Source organism: Bombus vosnesenskii, unplaced genomic scaffold (assembly GCF_011952255.1).
Source record: "Bombus vosnesenskii isolate JDL3184/JDL3185 unplaced genomic scaffold, Bvos_JDL3184-5_v1.1 scf7180000013298, whole genome shotgun sequence".
Lineage (NCBI taxonomy): Eukaryota > Metazoa > Arthropoda > Insecta > Hymenoptera > Apidae > Bombus > Bombus vosnesenskii.
Genome location: NW_022882948.1, coordinates 336,827 through 355,293, shown reverse-complemented (window position 1 = coordinate 355,293; position 18,467 = coordinate 336,827). Strand labels below are relative to the sequence as shown.

Sequence of the window (18,467 nt, the reverse complement as noted above, 5' to 3'; positions counted from 1 at the left end):
GCGACGAAGAATAGGTTCATGTACGATCATTCTACGCGATCATCTATTCTTTTTGTATATTTGGAGGTTCACTTGGAAGCACATCTATCGAATCTGTTCGACTTATCAAAGTTGAAGGAACCTTGTCGCGATATTATTTCTACCAACGTGTTTACTAATGAAATTATCGTTAACGTATCTGTGAATAAAATATGAGAAATCGGAACGTTTCGTTGGCTAAAACCTTGGCACAAAATTACGTAAATTACGAAAGTTTTCGTCTTCTCAACACCAAGAAGACGATAAAGTTCCCAGTTTCAGTGGAAGAATAAAATCTTACTGCGTTCGAACTCCGTCGTTACAAATAAACAGTAAAGAGTAGCGATTTAAAGAATGTCTGTGTGGATAATGAACTATAAAAATATAGAAATTGCTACATCGTCGCGATTAGATACCTTAAATGTTTTCACAGAGATTACTAAAGTAGTTTTTATCTTGTATATTTATAGCAACTTTGTCCGCAACTACCTTGTTTTATCTCTTGACATACAACTGTTCTGTTTTTACAAAATAGTAGCACAGTTAGTTCGTAGAATTAGACTTAGCGCTACAAAGTTCGATTTCCAGACAATAATTTGAAGAAGGGGATACTTAAGGTAAATAAATAAAATACTTTATAGTAATTTTATTCTCGGTATACATCGGTATCCGAGAATGAATAACGTTTCTTCGAATAACGTGGCTTCGTTGACATATAGCAGCGTTGCAAGTTGTAGAAAAACCAAACGTACGTATATTTTACGACAAAAAAAAAGAGGAGCGAAAAGAAAAATGTTTATTTCGATAATATTTCCAATCTACGCCGTAAAACGCAATTTCTTTGCATTCGAAAGCGATCGATCGCTGGTCTGACGATTTTAATTTATATCGATATCGATTATTACAGGAAAAATCAATGTCTCATTATTCGATAAGCATTCTTTCGTTCCTTATTTTTCTTTTCCACCCAAGATATTCGACGTTTGTAACGATAAGGAAATATATTTAATAAGATAAATTGGTATATATTGAAATAAATACCTATCGATAGCGAATCTAGAAATAATACAGAAATACAGAAAATTAGTAACGAACGTATAGAGTAAATTTGCATATTTTAATTGACATCTTCCCTTGATATTTCCCTTGAAATAATATGATCGATATCATTTCCTTCCGCCTTATACATCATAATCCTTTAGATTAAGCCTCAAGAATTTGCTACGTTTTGCTAAAACAAATAAAATGACAGTAAAAGAAAATCTATGAAATACGTGGCTAAATACATTTGTCAGTGCAGATTGTTTATGTTTGTCCATTAAATAACACAAGCGTGTCGAAAGGGTTAGAATTTATCTCCAGCTGCGTTTACCAGAGTGTTAAAACACGATGTCGCTCGTAAAACGTGAAAAGTATAGCACAATTGTTACGGTTGCTGCTCGATTTATCGATCTGTATTTTTTTCGATCCGCATGATGAATATCAACGTTGGACAGCCACAGCCGGGTACACGCTGTTCCACGCCGGCTGAATCGATGTTTCAACCTATAAATACACCCAGGTCAATGGCAGAGCGGCCAACAAACAACGACATCGACTTGACAGAATCAGTATCGGTTTTCGTTTCTGTTTCATCATGGTTGAGATAGGTCATCGGTCGCGGATCGATTCCGCTTATTCTAGTCTTGGAGAGTCGGAAGGATTCTGCTGGCTTGGCGTAAGACGTAACGACGTCGATGATATTTATAAAATCCAGATATCAGCGTTGAAATGTTCACGTTCGAATAATTTCTGACACGCGAGTCTCCGACGTTTCAAAATTTCGAGATTCGTGTCTTTTATTTCCTGCGGAATGCTTATTTTTATTTTACTGATACAACGCGTGAATAATTGCAGACTCCAGCCTGTCTTTGGATGTTTCACAACGTCGACAACAAAATGAAGAAAATCTCTCGTAAGATCTCGTTTCGTATTTTAAATTGAAAAGGAAAACCGAAGACGAAGAAGAACGTCGCTTTCGACCAAGTCTGAGAAGAATTGAACTCTAACGTAGAATTAACATCGCCGATCAATTAGCCCAGCTTCTACTATTTAATTCTTATTCTTACGTACTTTGTGTCCTGCCAAAGGATTTTCAATTTGTACAACGTCGGCCAATGACCACCGAGCCAGAATTCCAAGCTGAATTTGCAAGCGCGCGAAATTCAAAAATGGCGCGCGGCCTACGAAAGGCTGGCAACGACTTTCGTTGCCATCCGTCGTGCTTTCGTTGCCGGTAGATATCGAACGTTTCTCGCGAGCATATTTCGCAACACTGTCGAGTCAGTGACATTTCTGTCTCTCCCACACAGCCAGCCGACCGCGTGTAACAGTGACTCATTGCCGAAGACAACGAACCCCGAAAGGAAACGCGAAGTGAATGAAACGATGAATGAATAGCTTCTCGTGAATGAATTTACTACCGCCTTTACGCCAAGGCAACCGACCGATCTCTTTGCCTTCCCCGTTTCCATCTCGTACTTCTCATCCTCTTTATTTTTTCTCCGTTTTATTTTTTCTTTCTTTCTTTCTTTCTTTCTTTTTTTTTTATCTCGGTCGTTCTACTTCTCATCGCGCCAGGGAACGACAGTCGGGCTTCGATTAATTTGTCGTCGTTGTGCTAGCCGCGGAATTAATCTTCCCGTTACTTCCATTCCTCCTTCTCCGGCTTCGGTCTTTTTGTCAGCGACGAAACAATGGTGTCTGTCTCTTGCTTTATCGCATCGTACGACGTCTCTGCACGCTTCGCTTTTTCACCTCTCTTTGGAGTAGCGGGCTTCTGTAACAGGTTCCAGGATAACTTTCGAGAAGGTCGGTCATTTTTCTAACGTCACTATGAGATCTATCGTCGTATAATTCTCTTTCTTTAACTCGTTCCAGCTATATAATGGCACGGTAGATTGCAAGAGATCATTTTTCCAAAGATCCTGTTCGGTTACCGTGATTTTTCTAACGTCGCTATCATATGTATTATACCGATGCGGTGTCTAATTCTTAACGATAATAATTTTTTAACTCCTCCGAGTGTAACGGTACACGATAGGTCGTACGAGATAATTTTTGACCAGATCGGTTATCGTAATTTTTCCAATGTCCATGTGAGATCTATCGCATCTTGGTGAACGAATTTTCACGTATGCGATGATTCGTCGCGATGATACATCGTCGTACGCGTAAACCAGGTCAATGTGAAAAGTTTCCGTAGGTAGGAGTTGCTTTATTCGTTGTTTCGTCATTGTCATTTCGCAAACTTCTCGATCTAAACTCGTAACAGTGACAGTACGAATTCTGACATTAGTAGCAGATTTGTCACGCTATTTGCATATTTCTATTGGCGTAAATTTCTATTGTAAAAGGAGCAGCGGGAACTCGATCGAAAGTACGATTCACTGGCACATCCGATAGATATATGCGATCCTGTTTCATATGAGGCCGAGCAGAGTATTACTCAATCCGCGTACGTCGATTTAACGCTGGCTTTCGTCCAGAGACTCTAAAAGCCGAAACAAAATGACGACGACCGACATCGCGCGACTTGGAATTCCAGTTTGACACTTGCCAAACGGTTCGTTAAAGCCGATGATTCATTGTTCGTGGCGAGAACAATCGCGATAACAATGTGACCAGCGTATAAATAGAGTGTGAGAGAGAGAGAGAGACTTCTTAGGCATTAGATTCGACTTAATTTAACTTGTAATTATCGTAATTATCGGATCGCGGGTTTTTATGCAAATTCGTATTTCTATTAATAAAGAGAATATGTTTGTGAAGGACAGAAGTAAAGAAATGAATTACATACAAAGATCTTTTTTCAACCTCTAAATAGCAGTTGTAACTGGTAATTCAGAAATCAATTAAATTCCTATTACTGTGTTATAATCGATTAAACTGTTATTACGTGTCAGATAAGATTTATACGTCATGTAGATTTTATCTAGAAACGCGTACGTGTACAGATGGAAAATAAATAAATAAAAGGAAATAGATTTCGTCATATGTCAGAAACGATACACACGCTATTGCATTACCGAAGTCGGCTTCTAACGTAGTACGAAGATACGCAAGAAAAATAATCAATCATTTGGAACACACGAAATAATTAACTGGTAACTGTCTGGTACAAAATATTGTGCAATATATCGCAGAAAATAATTTTACACAAAAGAACCATTGCGAGACTGTCTTTTTATAAAAGAAGCGATACTTTCGCAAGCTTCTTTTACATCGGTCGATTCTTCGTCCGATACCAACGAGCTTCCATTTGAAACATTTTCTGTTAAACTACCTTATTTTCTCTACCCATCGCAAACTGTCGTATCTGAAATTCTACTAGAAGACAAAAGTTTCAGTGGAAAAATCGCCTTGAACTTCCTCCTGAAAACATGCCTTTTGGTAAATCTGTTTAACGCGCAATCGTCGCGAGGAAACGTTGATTTGCCACTTTCTTACTCAGCGTGGAATCAGGTCGAGTTCGCTTGGTTCGCAGCGTGTCTCGACCGACTGAACACACGCACCGTGTCATTTGCAACTGCACGATCGTTATTGTTGCTTGTCCATCGGCCGTCTCTATGGTTATCGTTGCAACCCCAGACGCGGTTGTCGCGTGACAAGCCAGAATACCACCAACCACTTCCTGTTCATCCTCGTGCACGCGCGCGATGCACGCGATTACGCGACAAAGTCCCTCGCGTCAACCTGTTTCTTAACAATGAATTTTTAACGAGCCACGATTTTTATCGAGCAGTCGTTCAGTCCACAGCTTCGCGAACTATTACTGGGCCGAGACCCACTTTCGAAAACGTTGTTCTTCGCGACCCACTAGAAGATCACGCCAGGTGTAGTAGCCTGACTACGGATTTTTGTACGCATTTACGAGAAATCTGAATGTTTTGTATTCGTAACGCAATAAGAAAGTTTGAGTTGAAATATCTGCTGGAACAATGGTTCTTCGAGATTCGTTGAAGAAGATTGAAATAATCTTCTGTAGAGAATATTGAGCTGCGTCGATCAACCTATTAAAAGATACATATGGTGGCGTTTAAAAAGACAAAGTCCACGTGGTCTTTACGCGGCCACCTACAAAAAGACGAACAACATGAAAACGCGACGCATCTCCTTCGAAGCTATTCAGCTTTTATCCTAAAACATTTGCCGATATAATTAACAGTATGAAAATTATTATTATATCGTATTATTCATTTTTGCTTGCTAGAAAATGTGATCGATTTACGTGTATAGATTTCTCGTTCACACTGTCAACCTTAGATCACGATATACACATAGATCATCAGATTTATATTTGAACTTACTCTAAATTGTACTCTCAAATTCTATCTTATATTTTTATTGCACACTCCCTCTCCCTTAGGCTTCCCATAGGAAACCTAACTGTTCTCTGCTCTCTGCCCAACGATATTCCTTCTTCTACACTCTTGCTTCCTTGTTTCTAAGCTCCGCAACTGTTCCATTGTCTCTTCTGCGTCTCTTCCATTTCTTCTGTGATTCCTTCTAATGTTACGCTCCTGTCCTCCACGTTCTCCCAGTCAGTTGTTTTAGTGTTCCTACGAATATTACACGTACGATTATATTCATAACGAAGGTAGACGCAGCGGAGGTTGTCGTGAAGGCACGAGGTCCGCGGATCTCGAGATCCCGAGGGGAATTGAGAATGAAGAAGCGATGGCTAGTAAAGAGAAAGCAAAACAAGAGAGAGAGGAGAACAGAGAAGAAGGGCCAAAGATTAGCGAATAGTTTTATACTATACTTATAGTTTTGTATCACCAGTCCTTACATTTTTTACACTTTACTGTCAGAGTTCCGTGCTTGATATTTCCGTGTGAATCTGTACGCGTCGTTCAGACTTGGCCTCTTCGAGGGTACAAATAGTAAAAGCATAGATAAGAAACTAAGGAACGCGAAAGGTACGTTCCAAGATCGGGTTTGAGTGATAGTTTTTAAGCGTAAATGTTAAGTACGAGAGATGTGAAAGGTTCTTGACAGTTGCAAGTAAACGATAAGGCTAAATGGAAGAAAACTGTAACTAAAAATCGGGAAACTCAACTCGTATCGATGAAGATCGAGAATTTCCGTAAACCGTGATCGGGATAAACTTTGTCTCACGGTGTGTCGATCAAGGGATAGGTTGATGCAATAGAATGGTGAATTCTATTTATTCGATTGAAATTGTATTCGATCGTTATCATTGCAGGGCCGTGAAAGCATTCCAGCAGGTGCTATGGGTGGAACCAGGATTTCCACGAGCCTGCGAGGTTCACCTACGGCTCGGCTTAATGCTGAAGGTCCACGCTGACTTTGACGCCGCCTTGAAGCACCTGACACTCGCTCTGATCGATGCCACGACACCTGCCTCCTTTTCCAAGCTCGAAAGTAAGTTCTCGGTTTTCTTCGCCCCCTTTACGATCGCCTACGCGTCTTCCACCTTCCAAAAAACATAATTCACGCGGAACAGCTGCCCACCGTAAACCGCGCATTTTTACTCCCGAAATCTTACTCCCATACCATATGTTGGCTTCCTCGTACCGCCTTCCTTCCTCTTCGCACACTAACACGATACTCGTGCAAGAACTCGCGAATGTCGAGGCTCGACCATCGCGAATTACGAGTACGAAGGATAATCGTAATATATAACGAGGAAGAAGGATTTTGGTTTATTTAATCGTCTTGCAAAAGACGAAAGACTATGGACGTGAAAGGATTTGAATTTTTCTGACGATTCGAAACGATACTCGAGATATATCGTGATAATCGAAGAACTTGTGCGACGAAAGCCATTGGGAATGAGCAGCTTTTGAGGGAGAAATGTCTTCTTCGGATCGATTTAATTCGTCACAGAAATATCTGGTTTCCAAGGTGTATCGTTGTAGCGAAAAAAGATAATTTTTGTTAAAATACACGGAGACTTTCACTTTTCACGGAACTCTCGCTTTTCATGGACGCCTCATTAAAGAGAGGACGAGCTTTGCGGCATCTTAAAAATTAAAAGCCGTCGAGATCTCGCTCTCTTGGATATCGGGTTATGCGAACCACTTTCACTCCAACTTGTCGATTGATGCAAAAAGTCATTAAACTCGTGCAGTCGATCACTCTAGATTTACATTCTCTGTGTTTTATATCGCAGTTGTCGAATGTCAATAGGAGAACTTGCAGCAGCAGAAAAGTCCATCGAACGCGTCGACAGACTTCGATCGATCAATTTCTTAAAAATAGAATCTTCGATATCGAGAGAATAGATCGTTCTGTTGTCCGATATTAAAAAAAAAAAAAAAAGCTACGTACTCTCTACTTTCCGAATAAGCGATCTTTTTCTTCTGCTTTTATTTTTATTTCAAATTTTGTGTCGTCGTACGACAGTGTGATTAAACGACGAATCTAATATACTCGAATTTGATCGATCGATCTATGAATGCTTTAATCAATTTCGTAGCCACTGTAAATCCGTGAAAAAAAACAACGCGATCGTTCGTTTCAATTTCTCAAATACAATGATGTTTTATTTGAAAGAAAGTTCATCGAAATAAAAATTCTAGAGCGCGAAAAACAAATCGTTTTTTTTGCCACCGAGCATTTCAAATTTATTCGACGTTAAATGTTCCAACGGATTCGATCGATCCATCAAATGTGCAAGTTATTAATCTACCTGCGGAGAAATGGAAAAAGCAAGCGGATGAAAAGTTCCTATGGGACGGCGGATGGTGCAATAATTCCGACGATTTTTCCCCTGCACGCTTTTAATACGTTATTTAAAATGGCACAATGAAATCGATACTTTCGCCGCGTGAAAAGCGCCTATTACATACCTGCGCGCCACGTCTTGACAACGTCTAGATGCCAGACCTTTTGCTCGCGTTCCGCTTCGAACTTGACCCCCTTTTTCCCAACGTGATACAGCGATTCTTGTGTCACGTATGACCTACGATAACACGTATGGCGTAGTGGACGACATTTAAGGCGCGTTAAACGCTTACCCTAACGATTTTTCTTCAATTCACCTGCCACTTAATTTAACGTTGCGTTCGTGATACCTCGCAGCCGTGTTTCCACGGTTTCTCTCTCTCCCTCTGTCTTTCTGTCTGTCTCTCACTTTCTATTGCACCGTGTGAGAGTTTCGTTTACTTTTATTCTTCCTCCGTCTTTTACGCGCCCCCGTTCTGTTAAATTCAAATTGTAGAACAATTGAAAAAATGAACCGATAGAATAAATAATTAAATAAAGCAGATTGATGGCGAATAACGTAGCGGATATGAAAAGAAAAAGGAGAAGAAACGGTTACGGTAGATAATTAATTAACCGGTATGAAAAATTACCTAATTTTTATGGTTCGTATGGAATATAAAAGCAGGTCGTTTAACTTGAAAAATATTGGGTGCGATTCGTTAATCGGTCGATTTATTCGATTTATTCGCGGATAACATTCGGAGATTGGAATTGTTGGTTTTCGTTTGACACGTACGTAGCTTTTAAAGTTGCAGTATTTGCAACGCAGTTGGAATTTACCGTTCGACGCGGAACATCGTGTTTGTTAAATGGTTAAGCTGTGACTGTAGGTGCGCTAGCTACTAGGAATAAATTCCGAATCGTCGATTAAATATTAAATAGCGGTGGTATATGTACGTACGGGGTACGTAGTGACTGGATTCTACGTAACGATTTATCAAGCAACAGAAGTGGAACAGAACGTTAAATCTTAAGCGATAACGGGAATCTCCGTCAGTTTTCCCTGTTGGAGTTTCATCTCGTCGCGTAGCGTCACTTCGAATTACCAAGAAGCAGCAATGAGTCAACCGGGACTCGACTAGTTCTCTGTCCTGCTGTTTGAAGTTTAAATTTAACGTAGAGAGTAAAAATAACGGCGCCGCGGATACGAGCTGTTGGATGTTATGAGAGAACTTGATTCTCGCAGGCGATCGATTCTAATCGTTCAACAGCGTGTGTTACCGTTCGAAATATTATGGCAGCGAATTAATATTTTACCCGCGACTATGTTCCACCACTGAGAAGATGGCGCAAGAATAATAAAAGCTTTTTCATTCTTAATGGCTGAGCGTGCAAGTTAATGGACATTACGGACAATAATAATTAACGATATTAATCATACGCTTAACGGGTTTAATAGACTAATTAAAGAGCGATGATAAAATATTCAAATTGAGTCATACGGAAGAGTGATTCACGATTCAAACGATTACCACGATCCCATGCGCACGGGGAATCATTTCCGTTTACCGAGAAATTGGTTCTTCAGCCGAGCGAAGTTGTGTTTATGAAATGAGGCGAACATAAAAGCAACGACCCATTGAGATTTCAAGTCAGTTTGGTGTCTGCCAACGATCTAAACGATAGTACGTATTTGCATACTATAGTTAGATCAAAGGGAGGAATGCAACTTGGAATTAAAATACGCAAACGAAAATATAGAAAATCGACGGATCGTTGAAAGATTGAAATTTTCATGTAAGTATTATTGTCCTACGCTTTGTGTTATTCCATTGGTCAATCGTAATTGCCACGGTGTTATTTTAAATCAAGGAAATTTCATTTGTAATTATTGGAAAATGTTATATTATATACACGCGTATGGCTGTTTTTTATTTTATTCGAATATTAATTTAAAAATAAATTCTCATCAGAGATATGTCAGCTTTCGAGTGCACTAATTGAAATCATAATGGAAACAGAACATGCAATTATCGCGTTTTTCATTCAATATGTATATTTCTTGTAATAATGACGCATAATCAATAATATGCAATTTGTGTAAACACCATGTCTCTTGTTTAACATATTCAAATTTCCACCATAACGTTGCAAAGCCAAGCAGGCTATTACATAGTTGATAAATGCAGCTGTACAAAGAATTAATTAATTATTCATAGTTTTCGTATTCTACCGGTAATAGCAAAGTGCGCGAGTATCGATGAATTATTATACGCACGTGATTAAATTGCAAATATACGATACGGTATTATTATTACTTCTTCTCAACGAATATTTTATCAAGCATATTCTTCGTTAAGTTTGCAAATTCGTACGAACAATTCGTAACGTAATTTGACAATAACGCGTCTGAAATAATCGGCGATTACCAGGTCTACGTATCGTTAATCGTATCCCACGTGCTCGATATTAAACCGATGTCTTTCTTTTCCGTTGTTACAGTAAAATTTCACATAGCCCATTTGTACGAGGTCCAAGGGAAATATCGCCTTGCCAAGGAACATTACGAGGCATTGCTCAAGGAAAAGACTCTGCCTTCTCATCTGAAGGCCGACATTTGTCGTCAATTAGGTGAGTCACGACCATCCTTAACTATAAATAATAAACGTTAACGACTGCCGTTGAATTTACCGTTAGAACAAAAAACTATCGCCACGCCAATGTAACTACCGTAGCGAATATAGAGCAATTGATCAACTCCGAGAATATTAAACGTATCGTTATAGCGTTACTCTCGTAGCGACTGTGAACGTTCGATGAAAGAACGTTCGATTGAAAAAAAAAAAGAAAAAAAAGAGGCTCTTTATTGGAAAATAATGGTACCACGTAGAAAAACGTTTCGTAGCTACTGCACACGAATGCCGCCAGTCAAAAATGCCAACCTCGTGCTCCGCCAAGGTAATTAACCCTACAACCCTTTTATACCCACGCAAAATCACCAGCACGCGAATCGTTTTTCTCCTCGCCAGCTGTCAGCTCCTCGCGACGATTCGGCTTAAGGGCCGAGCCGAGTGTACGAGCAAGTAGCAGACACGTGTATTGATTTATTCCGGGTTGGGGTGGCCTGGCGATGAGATGGGGCAGCGAACGCTGGCAACAGAGTGGGGACAAGGGAGAGGGTGCGTATTCGAGCGAGAGAAGAAAGCTGGAAGAGCGACAGAGAGAGAGAGGAGAGATCGAGAGAGAGAGAGAGAGAGAGAGAAAGAGAGAACCGAATTCGATAAGGAAACGAGATTGTGGGAACCTCTCTACCCCGTCAGCCTTTTCCAACTTATCTTTCTTTGCTCCTCCTTCTCGTTCCTCTTCTTGTTTGCATCAATTGGTCACGTTTTCTCTCATTCGAGGCTAATTTTCTCGCGTTCCTGTTTTTCGTTATTTTGCCATCGCGTCTCCGTGGCGAACCGCCAAATTTCGATTCTGGCTCGGTGAACCGTCTTCGAGCGAGGATCCGCGGATGCGTCGCGACGCGTGCACACCGCCCGCTGTATCTTTCGCAGCCGCGTTATTAACTCGGTACAGCGCGGATTAAAGCGGTTGTTAAGCCGGCGAAGACCGTCGACTCGTGGAATTACAGAATCGTAACCCAACCGGGCTACTACACGAGCGTTTAACCGGCGAATCCTCTTCCGAGCACCGTTCAATTTCAATTCGAGTCGCGTGTTTGCGTCCGACCGTCTGTTGCTTTTAATATTCCCTTTATCGATTTACATCTTCTCGATCAAGTATTTCATCGTTTATCTACAACCTAATTTTATATTACAACAAACACGCATACTCCGTGTTCGACGAGTATACTCGACGTTTACCTTCTGCCACGCGCTTTAGTTTACTCGCCTGCTGAAGTTTCAACGAGCTCCTAACTGATCAATCGTAGAATAAAAGTTACGCTTGTGTCGTTCCCGTTTCTCGAGCGAACAAACGTAGAAGAGATTTTCGTGCAAAATATCGGGCTGGCAACTAAGCGATTGCGGCCTGTGTCATTACGACCTGATGACAAAATCCGCAATCACTTAGTTGCCGAGCCAACAGAACAAGGCCATGCTCGAAATTTTCCAACCGATGTAACATCCGTCCGTACGTTCGTCTGCCTTTGACGATAGTCCATTTTCCGATGAAAACCGGGCAAAGGACGCAAGAGGCGAAGAAGAAAGGTTGAAATATATCGAAAGTGGCGATGCATTAAGGCCGAATTCTCTCCGCAGCCGGATCGTGAAATGTGTGTTGCGAGCGTGCTCGACTGCCGTTTAATGAGATGGTACGCGCTACGTGACACGGCAGGTAGAACCGAAACATTATACAGGTCAAGCTGCACGTCGTGCTGACCTACTTGCGCGTTACAAATCCCTCGGCAAAGCGGAAGGCTGCGCAGAGGAGCGAAGAGGGCTGAATAGAAACGCCTCAAAGGAAACGGCGAGGATCCTTGCTCGACCCATCGAGGGGAGAACGACTCTCGCTTTCACCGTTTCGATGACCAACCTCCGAATTATTAGGTTGCCTGGTGGGAGGGAGGGGGGGGTGAGCGAAAGAAGATTTGAAAAATATTTCGGGCCTGAGAAGAAAAAGACGCGTAGAGGCAGCTCGGAAATTTCGTACGAGGAAGCTAGATTTTGTGCCGAAAGGAATACTTTTTTCGAGAATGTTAACACTGTGTTACGATGTTAGCGTAATTTAATTTAAAATCGTACGGTCGTCTAACTTTATGTAAATTCCTATATTAACGAAAATTCAGAAATTGATTGAAGTTTAATTTAAAATCGTACCTTCGCTTGTTCGCCCAACTTTATGCAAATTCTTATATCGTCTGATTAAATTCAATTTTTGAAGCCGATCGTTTGACCGGCACTGGCGTTCGGGTCGATGCTACACTGTTACCTTAGCGCGAGGAAATGCACACGTACGTATAAAGAGAAACGATTTTTGGAAACGTACGCACACGCGTGTGAGCCTTCTGCAAGCTAAACCGACCAGCAGCATATTTTATTAATTCCTTAATTTCACTTCGCTGGACTCGATTTCCAATGCAATTTCGTTATCCTTGATTTTCGTGCCGTTTGAAATCATCGATGTCTTCCTTCTGATTTCGTTCGTATCGCGAACCTAAAGCCGCGATAGAACAAATTCATCGTAAGGTCTTTCGTTAATTTTTCTATCGATGCGCGCAACTCTCGATGATCGGATTCCCATTGGATAAATACCGAAGTGAAGAATAAAAGATAAAATATGTGACAAGCGAAACGATACAAATAAAAGGTATCTGAATATCTACGACGATAGTCTGACGAGTATGGCGACGAAGGAAACCCGAGTATCTCAAATTTATTAATAATAACGCGGACGAATCTCGATAAAACGCGAATTCGTACGTAAGATCGCGGCCTGGATATCGAACAGCGAAAAAAGCGAACGTCATCAGGGGCGCAATAAAATGCCATTACATCGGCACGCTGCTCCGACATCTGGAAATTTCGCTTCGAAGACGAAGCCGATATCCCGCCCCGATAATTTAAATGCCTTCGTGACGAGGCTCGACCTCGCGTCTCTTCCTTCCTCGCTTCTTAACGCGTTTATTACACACGAAGCGAAACAAAGAGGGGGAATAAAGAAGGCAAGGAAAAGAATCCGGAAGCACGAGCGAGTAGCGGGCGATACGCGAAATTTCAAGGAAAGCCGGAATTCCAAGTATTTGCTGCGCTTTCTCCCGCACGATGAAACAGGTCGATAACTCACGTGAGAATTCGCGGTTACGATGCCGTAGCCTGGAAATTTACAAAACGAACCCGAGCATTTTCTACGATACAATACCATAATCGTCGTATGTTTACCGATAATAATATACCATAATCGCGTCTGGCGAAGTGTAGCGACAGCCAAAGCTCCGCCAAAAGCCTGTAAGCTTCCGCGACAAACCAATCCTCGATAATCACAAAGTTGTCGTATCAAAGCAATAAACTACCGAACGTAAACTTGTGTCAAACTGAAACGCAACGTCGAAGGGTCGACCGTGTTCTTTCTTCCCAATCATTTTCATCCCCGAGAAACGTTGCAGAGTCGAGGTTCGCGTTGAGAACACGTCCGTGAACACGTTGCGGACTGCACAGCAAAATGCTAGTTATACAGGGTGGTTGGTAACTGGTGGTACAAGCGGAAAGGGGGTGATTCTACGCGAAAAAGGAAGTCGAAAATATAGAATAACAATTTTTCGTTCGAGGCTTTGTTTTCGAGAAAATCGACTTTGAATTTTCGCTCGGTACGCGTGCGGTACGTTGTAACGGATCTTACTGTAGATCGTTGTCTCGATGGAAAAATTAAAAAAAAAATTTATTTTATATTTTCGACTTCTTTTATCGCGTAGAATCACCCCCTTTCCGCTTGTACCACCAGTCACCAACCACCCTGTATAATTCGATAAACGTATATCGAATGGAAATTGTAAATCGAAACGAACCTTCCCAGCGATCTTTTCGATCTTTTCGATCTTTTCAATCTTTTCAATCTCCTCAAACGCTGCAAAAATACGCGACGATTCAGGCTATACGCTTGTCAGACCATACGGTGCACAAAGTGTCAATTTAGTCGATTGGCGAGCGATTTATTAACTCACCGTGCTTCAACATCGAAATTTTGGTCCGAGTGGTTCGACGAAAAGTGGCTTAGGGCGCTGGATGCAAATTTCTAGACCTTTCCGATCGATCAAATCTGCAACTCGATCGTACCGATACCGGACACTTTTTACGCACTAAAGCGCTTAATTTAGCAGCAAGTGGCGACTCGCGTCACTCGACTAAATTACGTGGACGTGTCCGTGCGAGCCTTTACGGGTTCCAAAGGGTACAGGACTCTTTTACAACCTGTTTACGGCTTCTCGCGTGTCCACGTTGGGACCGGTTCGATATACGTTGCTTCTTTTTCTTCCTTCTTTTCCTTTTCTCCTTCAGCCGCGATTTTTTCCTTTCGTCCGCACCATAAACTGGCGCTCCGTGTTGACAGAACTTCAAAATCGTCGATTCGCAATTTAAGGAACTGAGAAACGCGCCTTTTAAACGCATTCCACGTATCGTGACCCTCCTCTCCTCGGGTCAATTTCACGCGCTTTTCCGCTTGAACGTCCTATCGTTCGAATTCGCTCCATTCGTAGACCAATTGTTTCCAAACTCTCCGACTTCGACGTACGAACGAAACGCGATAACCTCCGGAGGAGAGAATCGCCGCGAATGCACGCGAACGACGAAGAGCGCAACGAATTATTCGTCTTGTCGTTTGATCGATGTTTCGCCATTCCGTCAAATTTGACACGCGATCGACGCAAGGAGCGCTGCGAAAATGAAGGATCGACGAAAGGTTGAATATTTCAAGCGTCTTAGGAATAAAAATGCCTGAAAAAGCGAAGAACCCGCGGCAGGGGCGGTTTGTTCAACAGAAGACACTTTTATAGTGACGTCTCTATCCGGACGGACAATGATCGGTCAATAAAATACCAGAACCGGGACGCTGACTTCCTCGAAGATATACAACACGTCTGTCGCAGTAGACGATTATTATATCCAAATAATTATGTTACAAATTATGTGCAGCCAGTTGGAAAAGTTTTATGACTGTTTACATTTAGCGCCTCTTCATAAATCTCGCCTTTGTATAATTCCAAGTAGGTTCATGGGCAAGAGGAATATTCCAGCGTTGAATTTATTTTCTAAGGCTCTTTCGTACTTCGTATTCCGCTTCTGGTCTCGGCTTCCTCTTCCTTTTTTTGCATTTCACAGGTTTGCGAATCGAGATTGCAAGGATTATTGGGATGCTTTCGAATGAAAAATTCAGAAGTTGAACTTTTATGAGCAATTACGAGAGCCATAAATTACACGTGAAATTCGTTTAGATGAATTAGTTAGTACCGTTACGTAAATGTCCGTTTACAAAACTAATTGTAAGTTGAATGGCTGGAATCGAGGACGATAATTACAACGTAATATATAACGGCTTTAATTTGGCTGACCTCCATTCCATACGAATTTGGAACGGATTACAATATTGTTATTAATACGACTTCAATCGACATTGATCGCACGACGCGATATATATTGAAAATTAATATTAAAAATCGGAAGGAATATTAATAAGGATAAAACCCTTGTGAAAAGGAGATTAAATACTCGATTTAACGGAACGGGCAGATATCGATATGTAAATTTCATGTACGTTTAACGTGCGTTTAATACTAGAACTGCGGATAGTTAACACGAAGTTATTTCTACCAAAACCAGTGAAAATCACTGGTCTTTAAAAAATACGTAATAATAGAATATTTTTATGTTTATCGATTTATTACTTTCTTCTTATGTAGAAGATTTGTGGTATTATTAATCCGTCTGGGATCCCTAAACGAGGGTTGACACATTTAGAAAATTCTAGAACCAGTCATTCTGACTCCTATGGTATTTTTAGTATTAGCATCTAGCGATCTAGCGATCGATCCGGAATTTTCCTGATAGCCGATATCATCGTACCGAATGATACGCGGTAAAAATTTGAAAAACATATGAGAAGTTGTACAAAACGAGGAAACTGGTTAATTGGGATTCGATAAACAGATTGCAGGATCCTTTTACGCTCTGACAAGTTCCAGTCATTTTCACTGGTATTGGTATAAGTAGCTTCGATACAAAATTATTTTCAATTTGAATACATAAAAAAGAAAATTGCAGAAAAGATATAATATGAAGTAGAAATTTTATAACAAAATTGTAGAACCAGTCATTTTAACTGCTGTGGTATTTTTAGTGTTAGCATCTAGCGATCGATCCGGAAATTTCCCGATAGCTGATATCATCATATCGAATGATACGCGGTAAAAATTTGAAAAACATGTGGGAAGCTGTACAAAACGAGGAAACTGGTTAATTGGGACTCGATAAACAGATTGCAGGACCCTTTTACGCTTTGGCAAGTACCAGTCATTTTGACTAGTCTTGGTATAAGTAGCCTTCATACAAAATTATTTTCAGTTTGAATACATAAAAAAGAAAATTGCAAAAAAATATAACATGAAGTAGGAATTTTATAATAAAATTGTAGAACCAGTCAATTTGACTAGTGTGATAGTTCTAGTTCTCATCTCTGCTTAATTGAATGTCTCGTTTAAATGTCTCCGAATATATCTTACATAAATAAGCAGAACCGAGAAAGATGAAGAATTCTCGTTAAACAAATAAATCGTATCATGTTTCTCGAACAAGTAGAAAAACGAGTTGCATAATAAATTCGTTTGTAAAGAGATCGATGCACGAATGAAACGGAATGAATCGTATCAGGTGTATTCATTGTATCAATTGTATCAAGCGAATTTCAAGAGGAGAATGCACGAGAAAATCCCACGAACGATAACTAAATTTACGATCTACTAAAAATATTTTATAAATTTATCTACCGGTGAAAGAGAACTGAATAATATTTCCTCGTAAAGTTCGCGTTAAAAGCGTAGCAAAAACGAAGAAACGCGGAACGTACGAAGACCGTGAAACGAATAGATAATAAAGAAGAAAAAAGAACCGTGAAAATGAAATATCACGATCCATTGTGTAACCGGGTGGAAGAAACGAAAACACAGAACTGAATGGATGAATGGACGGCGACCGACAATTAGAGCACAGTAGACGCTTTAATTTCACCGGATGGTTTATGAACCGACCGACTTAATTCCATTTAGAATCGCCGTGCGTTTAGCATCGCGTTCTATGATTGTGTAACTACTTGTTGCGAAACTCTCGTTTTCCCACGGCACGTATTTAATTTGCAAGGTATAATACGCGACGCTCAGCCGCATTGAATCGCTATGATAATTAAGACCGAGCGTTTGGAAGCGGTGTCTGGACATGGTTTTCGTCACGGAGATGGAAACGTGATCACGATCGGCGCTGCATGAGAACAATTAGTGGAGATTTATAATTTTGTTAACATAAATCTGACGTTTTTTTCCTCAAGGGAAGATTTGGCAGCGTTTCGTTAACAAAAACTGGGTGTTTCACTCGACAAATGAATTTATCTACGTTCCAGTATCATCTTCGTGTTGATACTAGCAAATGACGTTATTATAAGTTGTTGATATCTTCGTATGTGTAACACCGAATGTAAAAATATATATAAACAAGCACAGATATATACAGAATATACGGTGAAAAATCATTTTCATGCAAACTCTACTTTTATGTACAAGCGTCCTGTTTTTCAACCAAGTTTTTCAGAACAGAAAAAAAAAATAAAAAAAAATACATAAAAAAGAGCTCCGCTCCCCAGAGACTTAAACCCAAAAACTGCATCATACAACGAAAAATGTAAAGCGCCGACACATAACACAGCATGGCTACGTCGTACCGCCGCGTATCGGTAACTGCCTAACATACCATTACAAAAGTTCATGTTTATTGTGAATAATGTACTTAAAATCTGTATTTTCTGCACTCGATAAACTCCTACTGTCTCTCTACTTTTATGTACGTACGTCTCGCACGAATTATTACGAAGGTGTCCTCTCAGATCTCAGCTGCGTATCCTGAAAGTATCTTCTGACAGAAATCCGTGACGTACATAGGGAAAATTATTATTATACTAGCTACGATACAACAGCGTTATTTTACCATGTGAAATTAACAGACTTCGAAACTCAACTGCAGTAAAATTTACCGCCA

At 40.5% G+C, this 18,467-nt stretch overlaps 1 protein-coding gene across 5 annotated transcripts in view; it reads left to right on the top strand.

The window, feature by feature from the left end:
• Nucleotides 1–18,467, top strand: part of LOC117233677 (histone demethylase UTY) — a 146,614-nt gene that overhangs the window by 114,114 nt on the left and 14,033 nt on the right. For all 5 annotated transcript variants that reach the window (XM_033494183.1, XM_033494186.1, XM_033494184.1 and 2 more), the window contains 2 exons: nucleotides 6,266–6,444; nucleotides 10,234–10,362. In XM_033494183.1, the coding sequence (XP_033350074.1) occupies nucleotides 6,266–6,444; nucleotides 10,234–10,362 (308 nt within the window). The remainder of the gene's footprint in view (nucleotides 1–6,265; nucleotides 6,445–10,233; nucleotides 10,363–18,467) is intronic.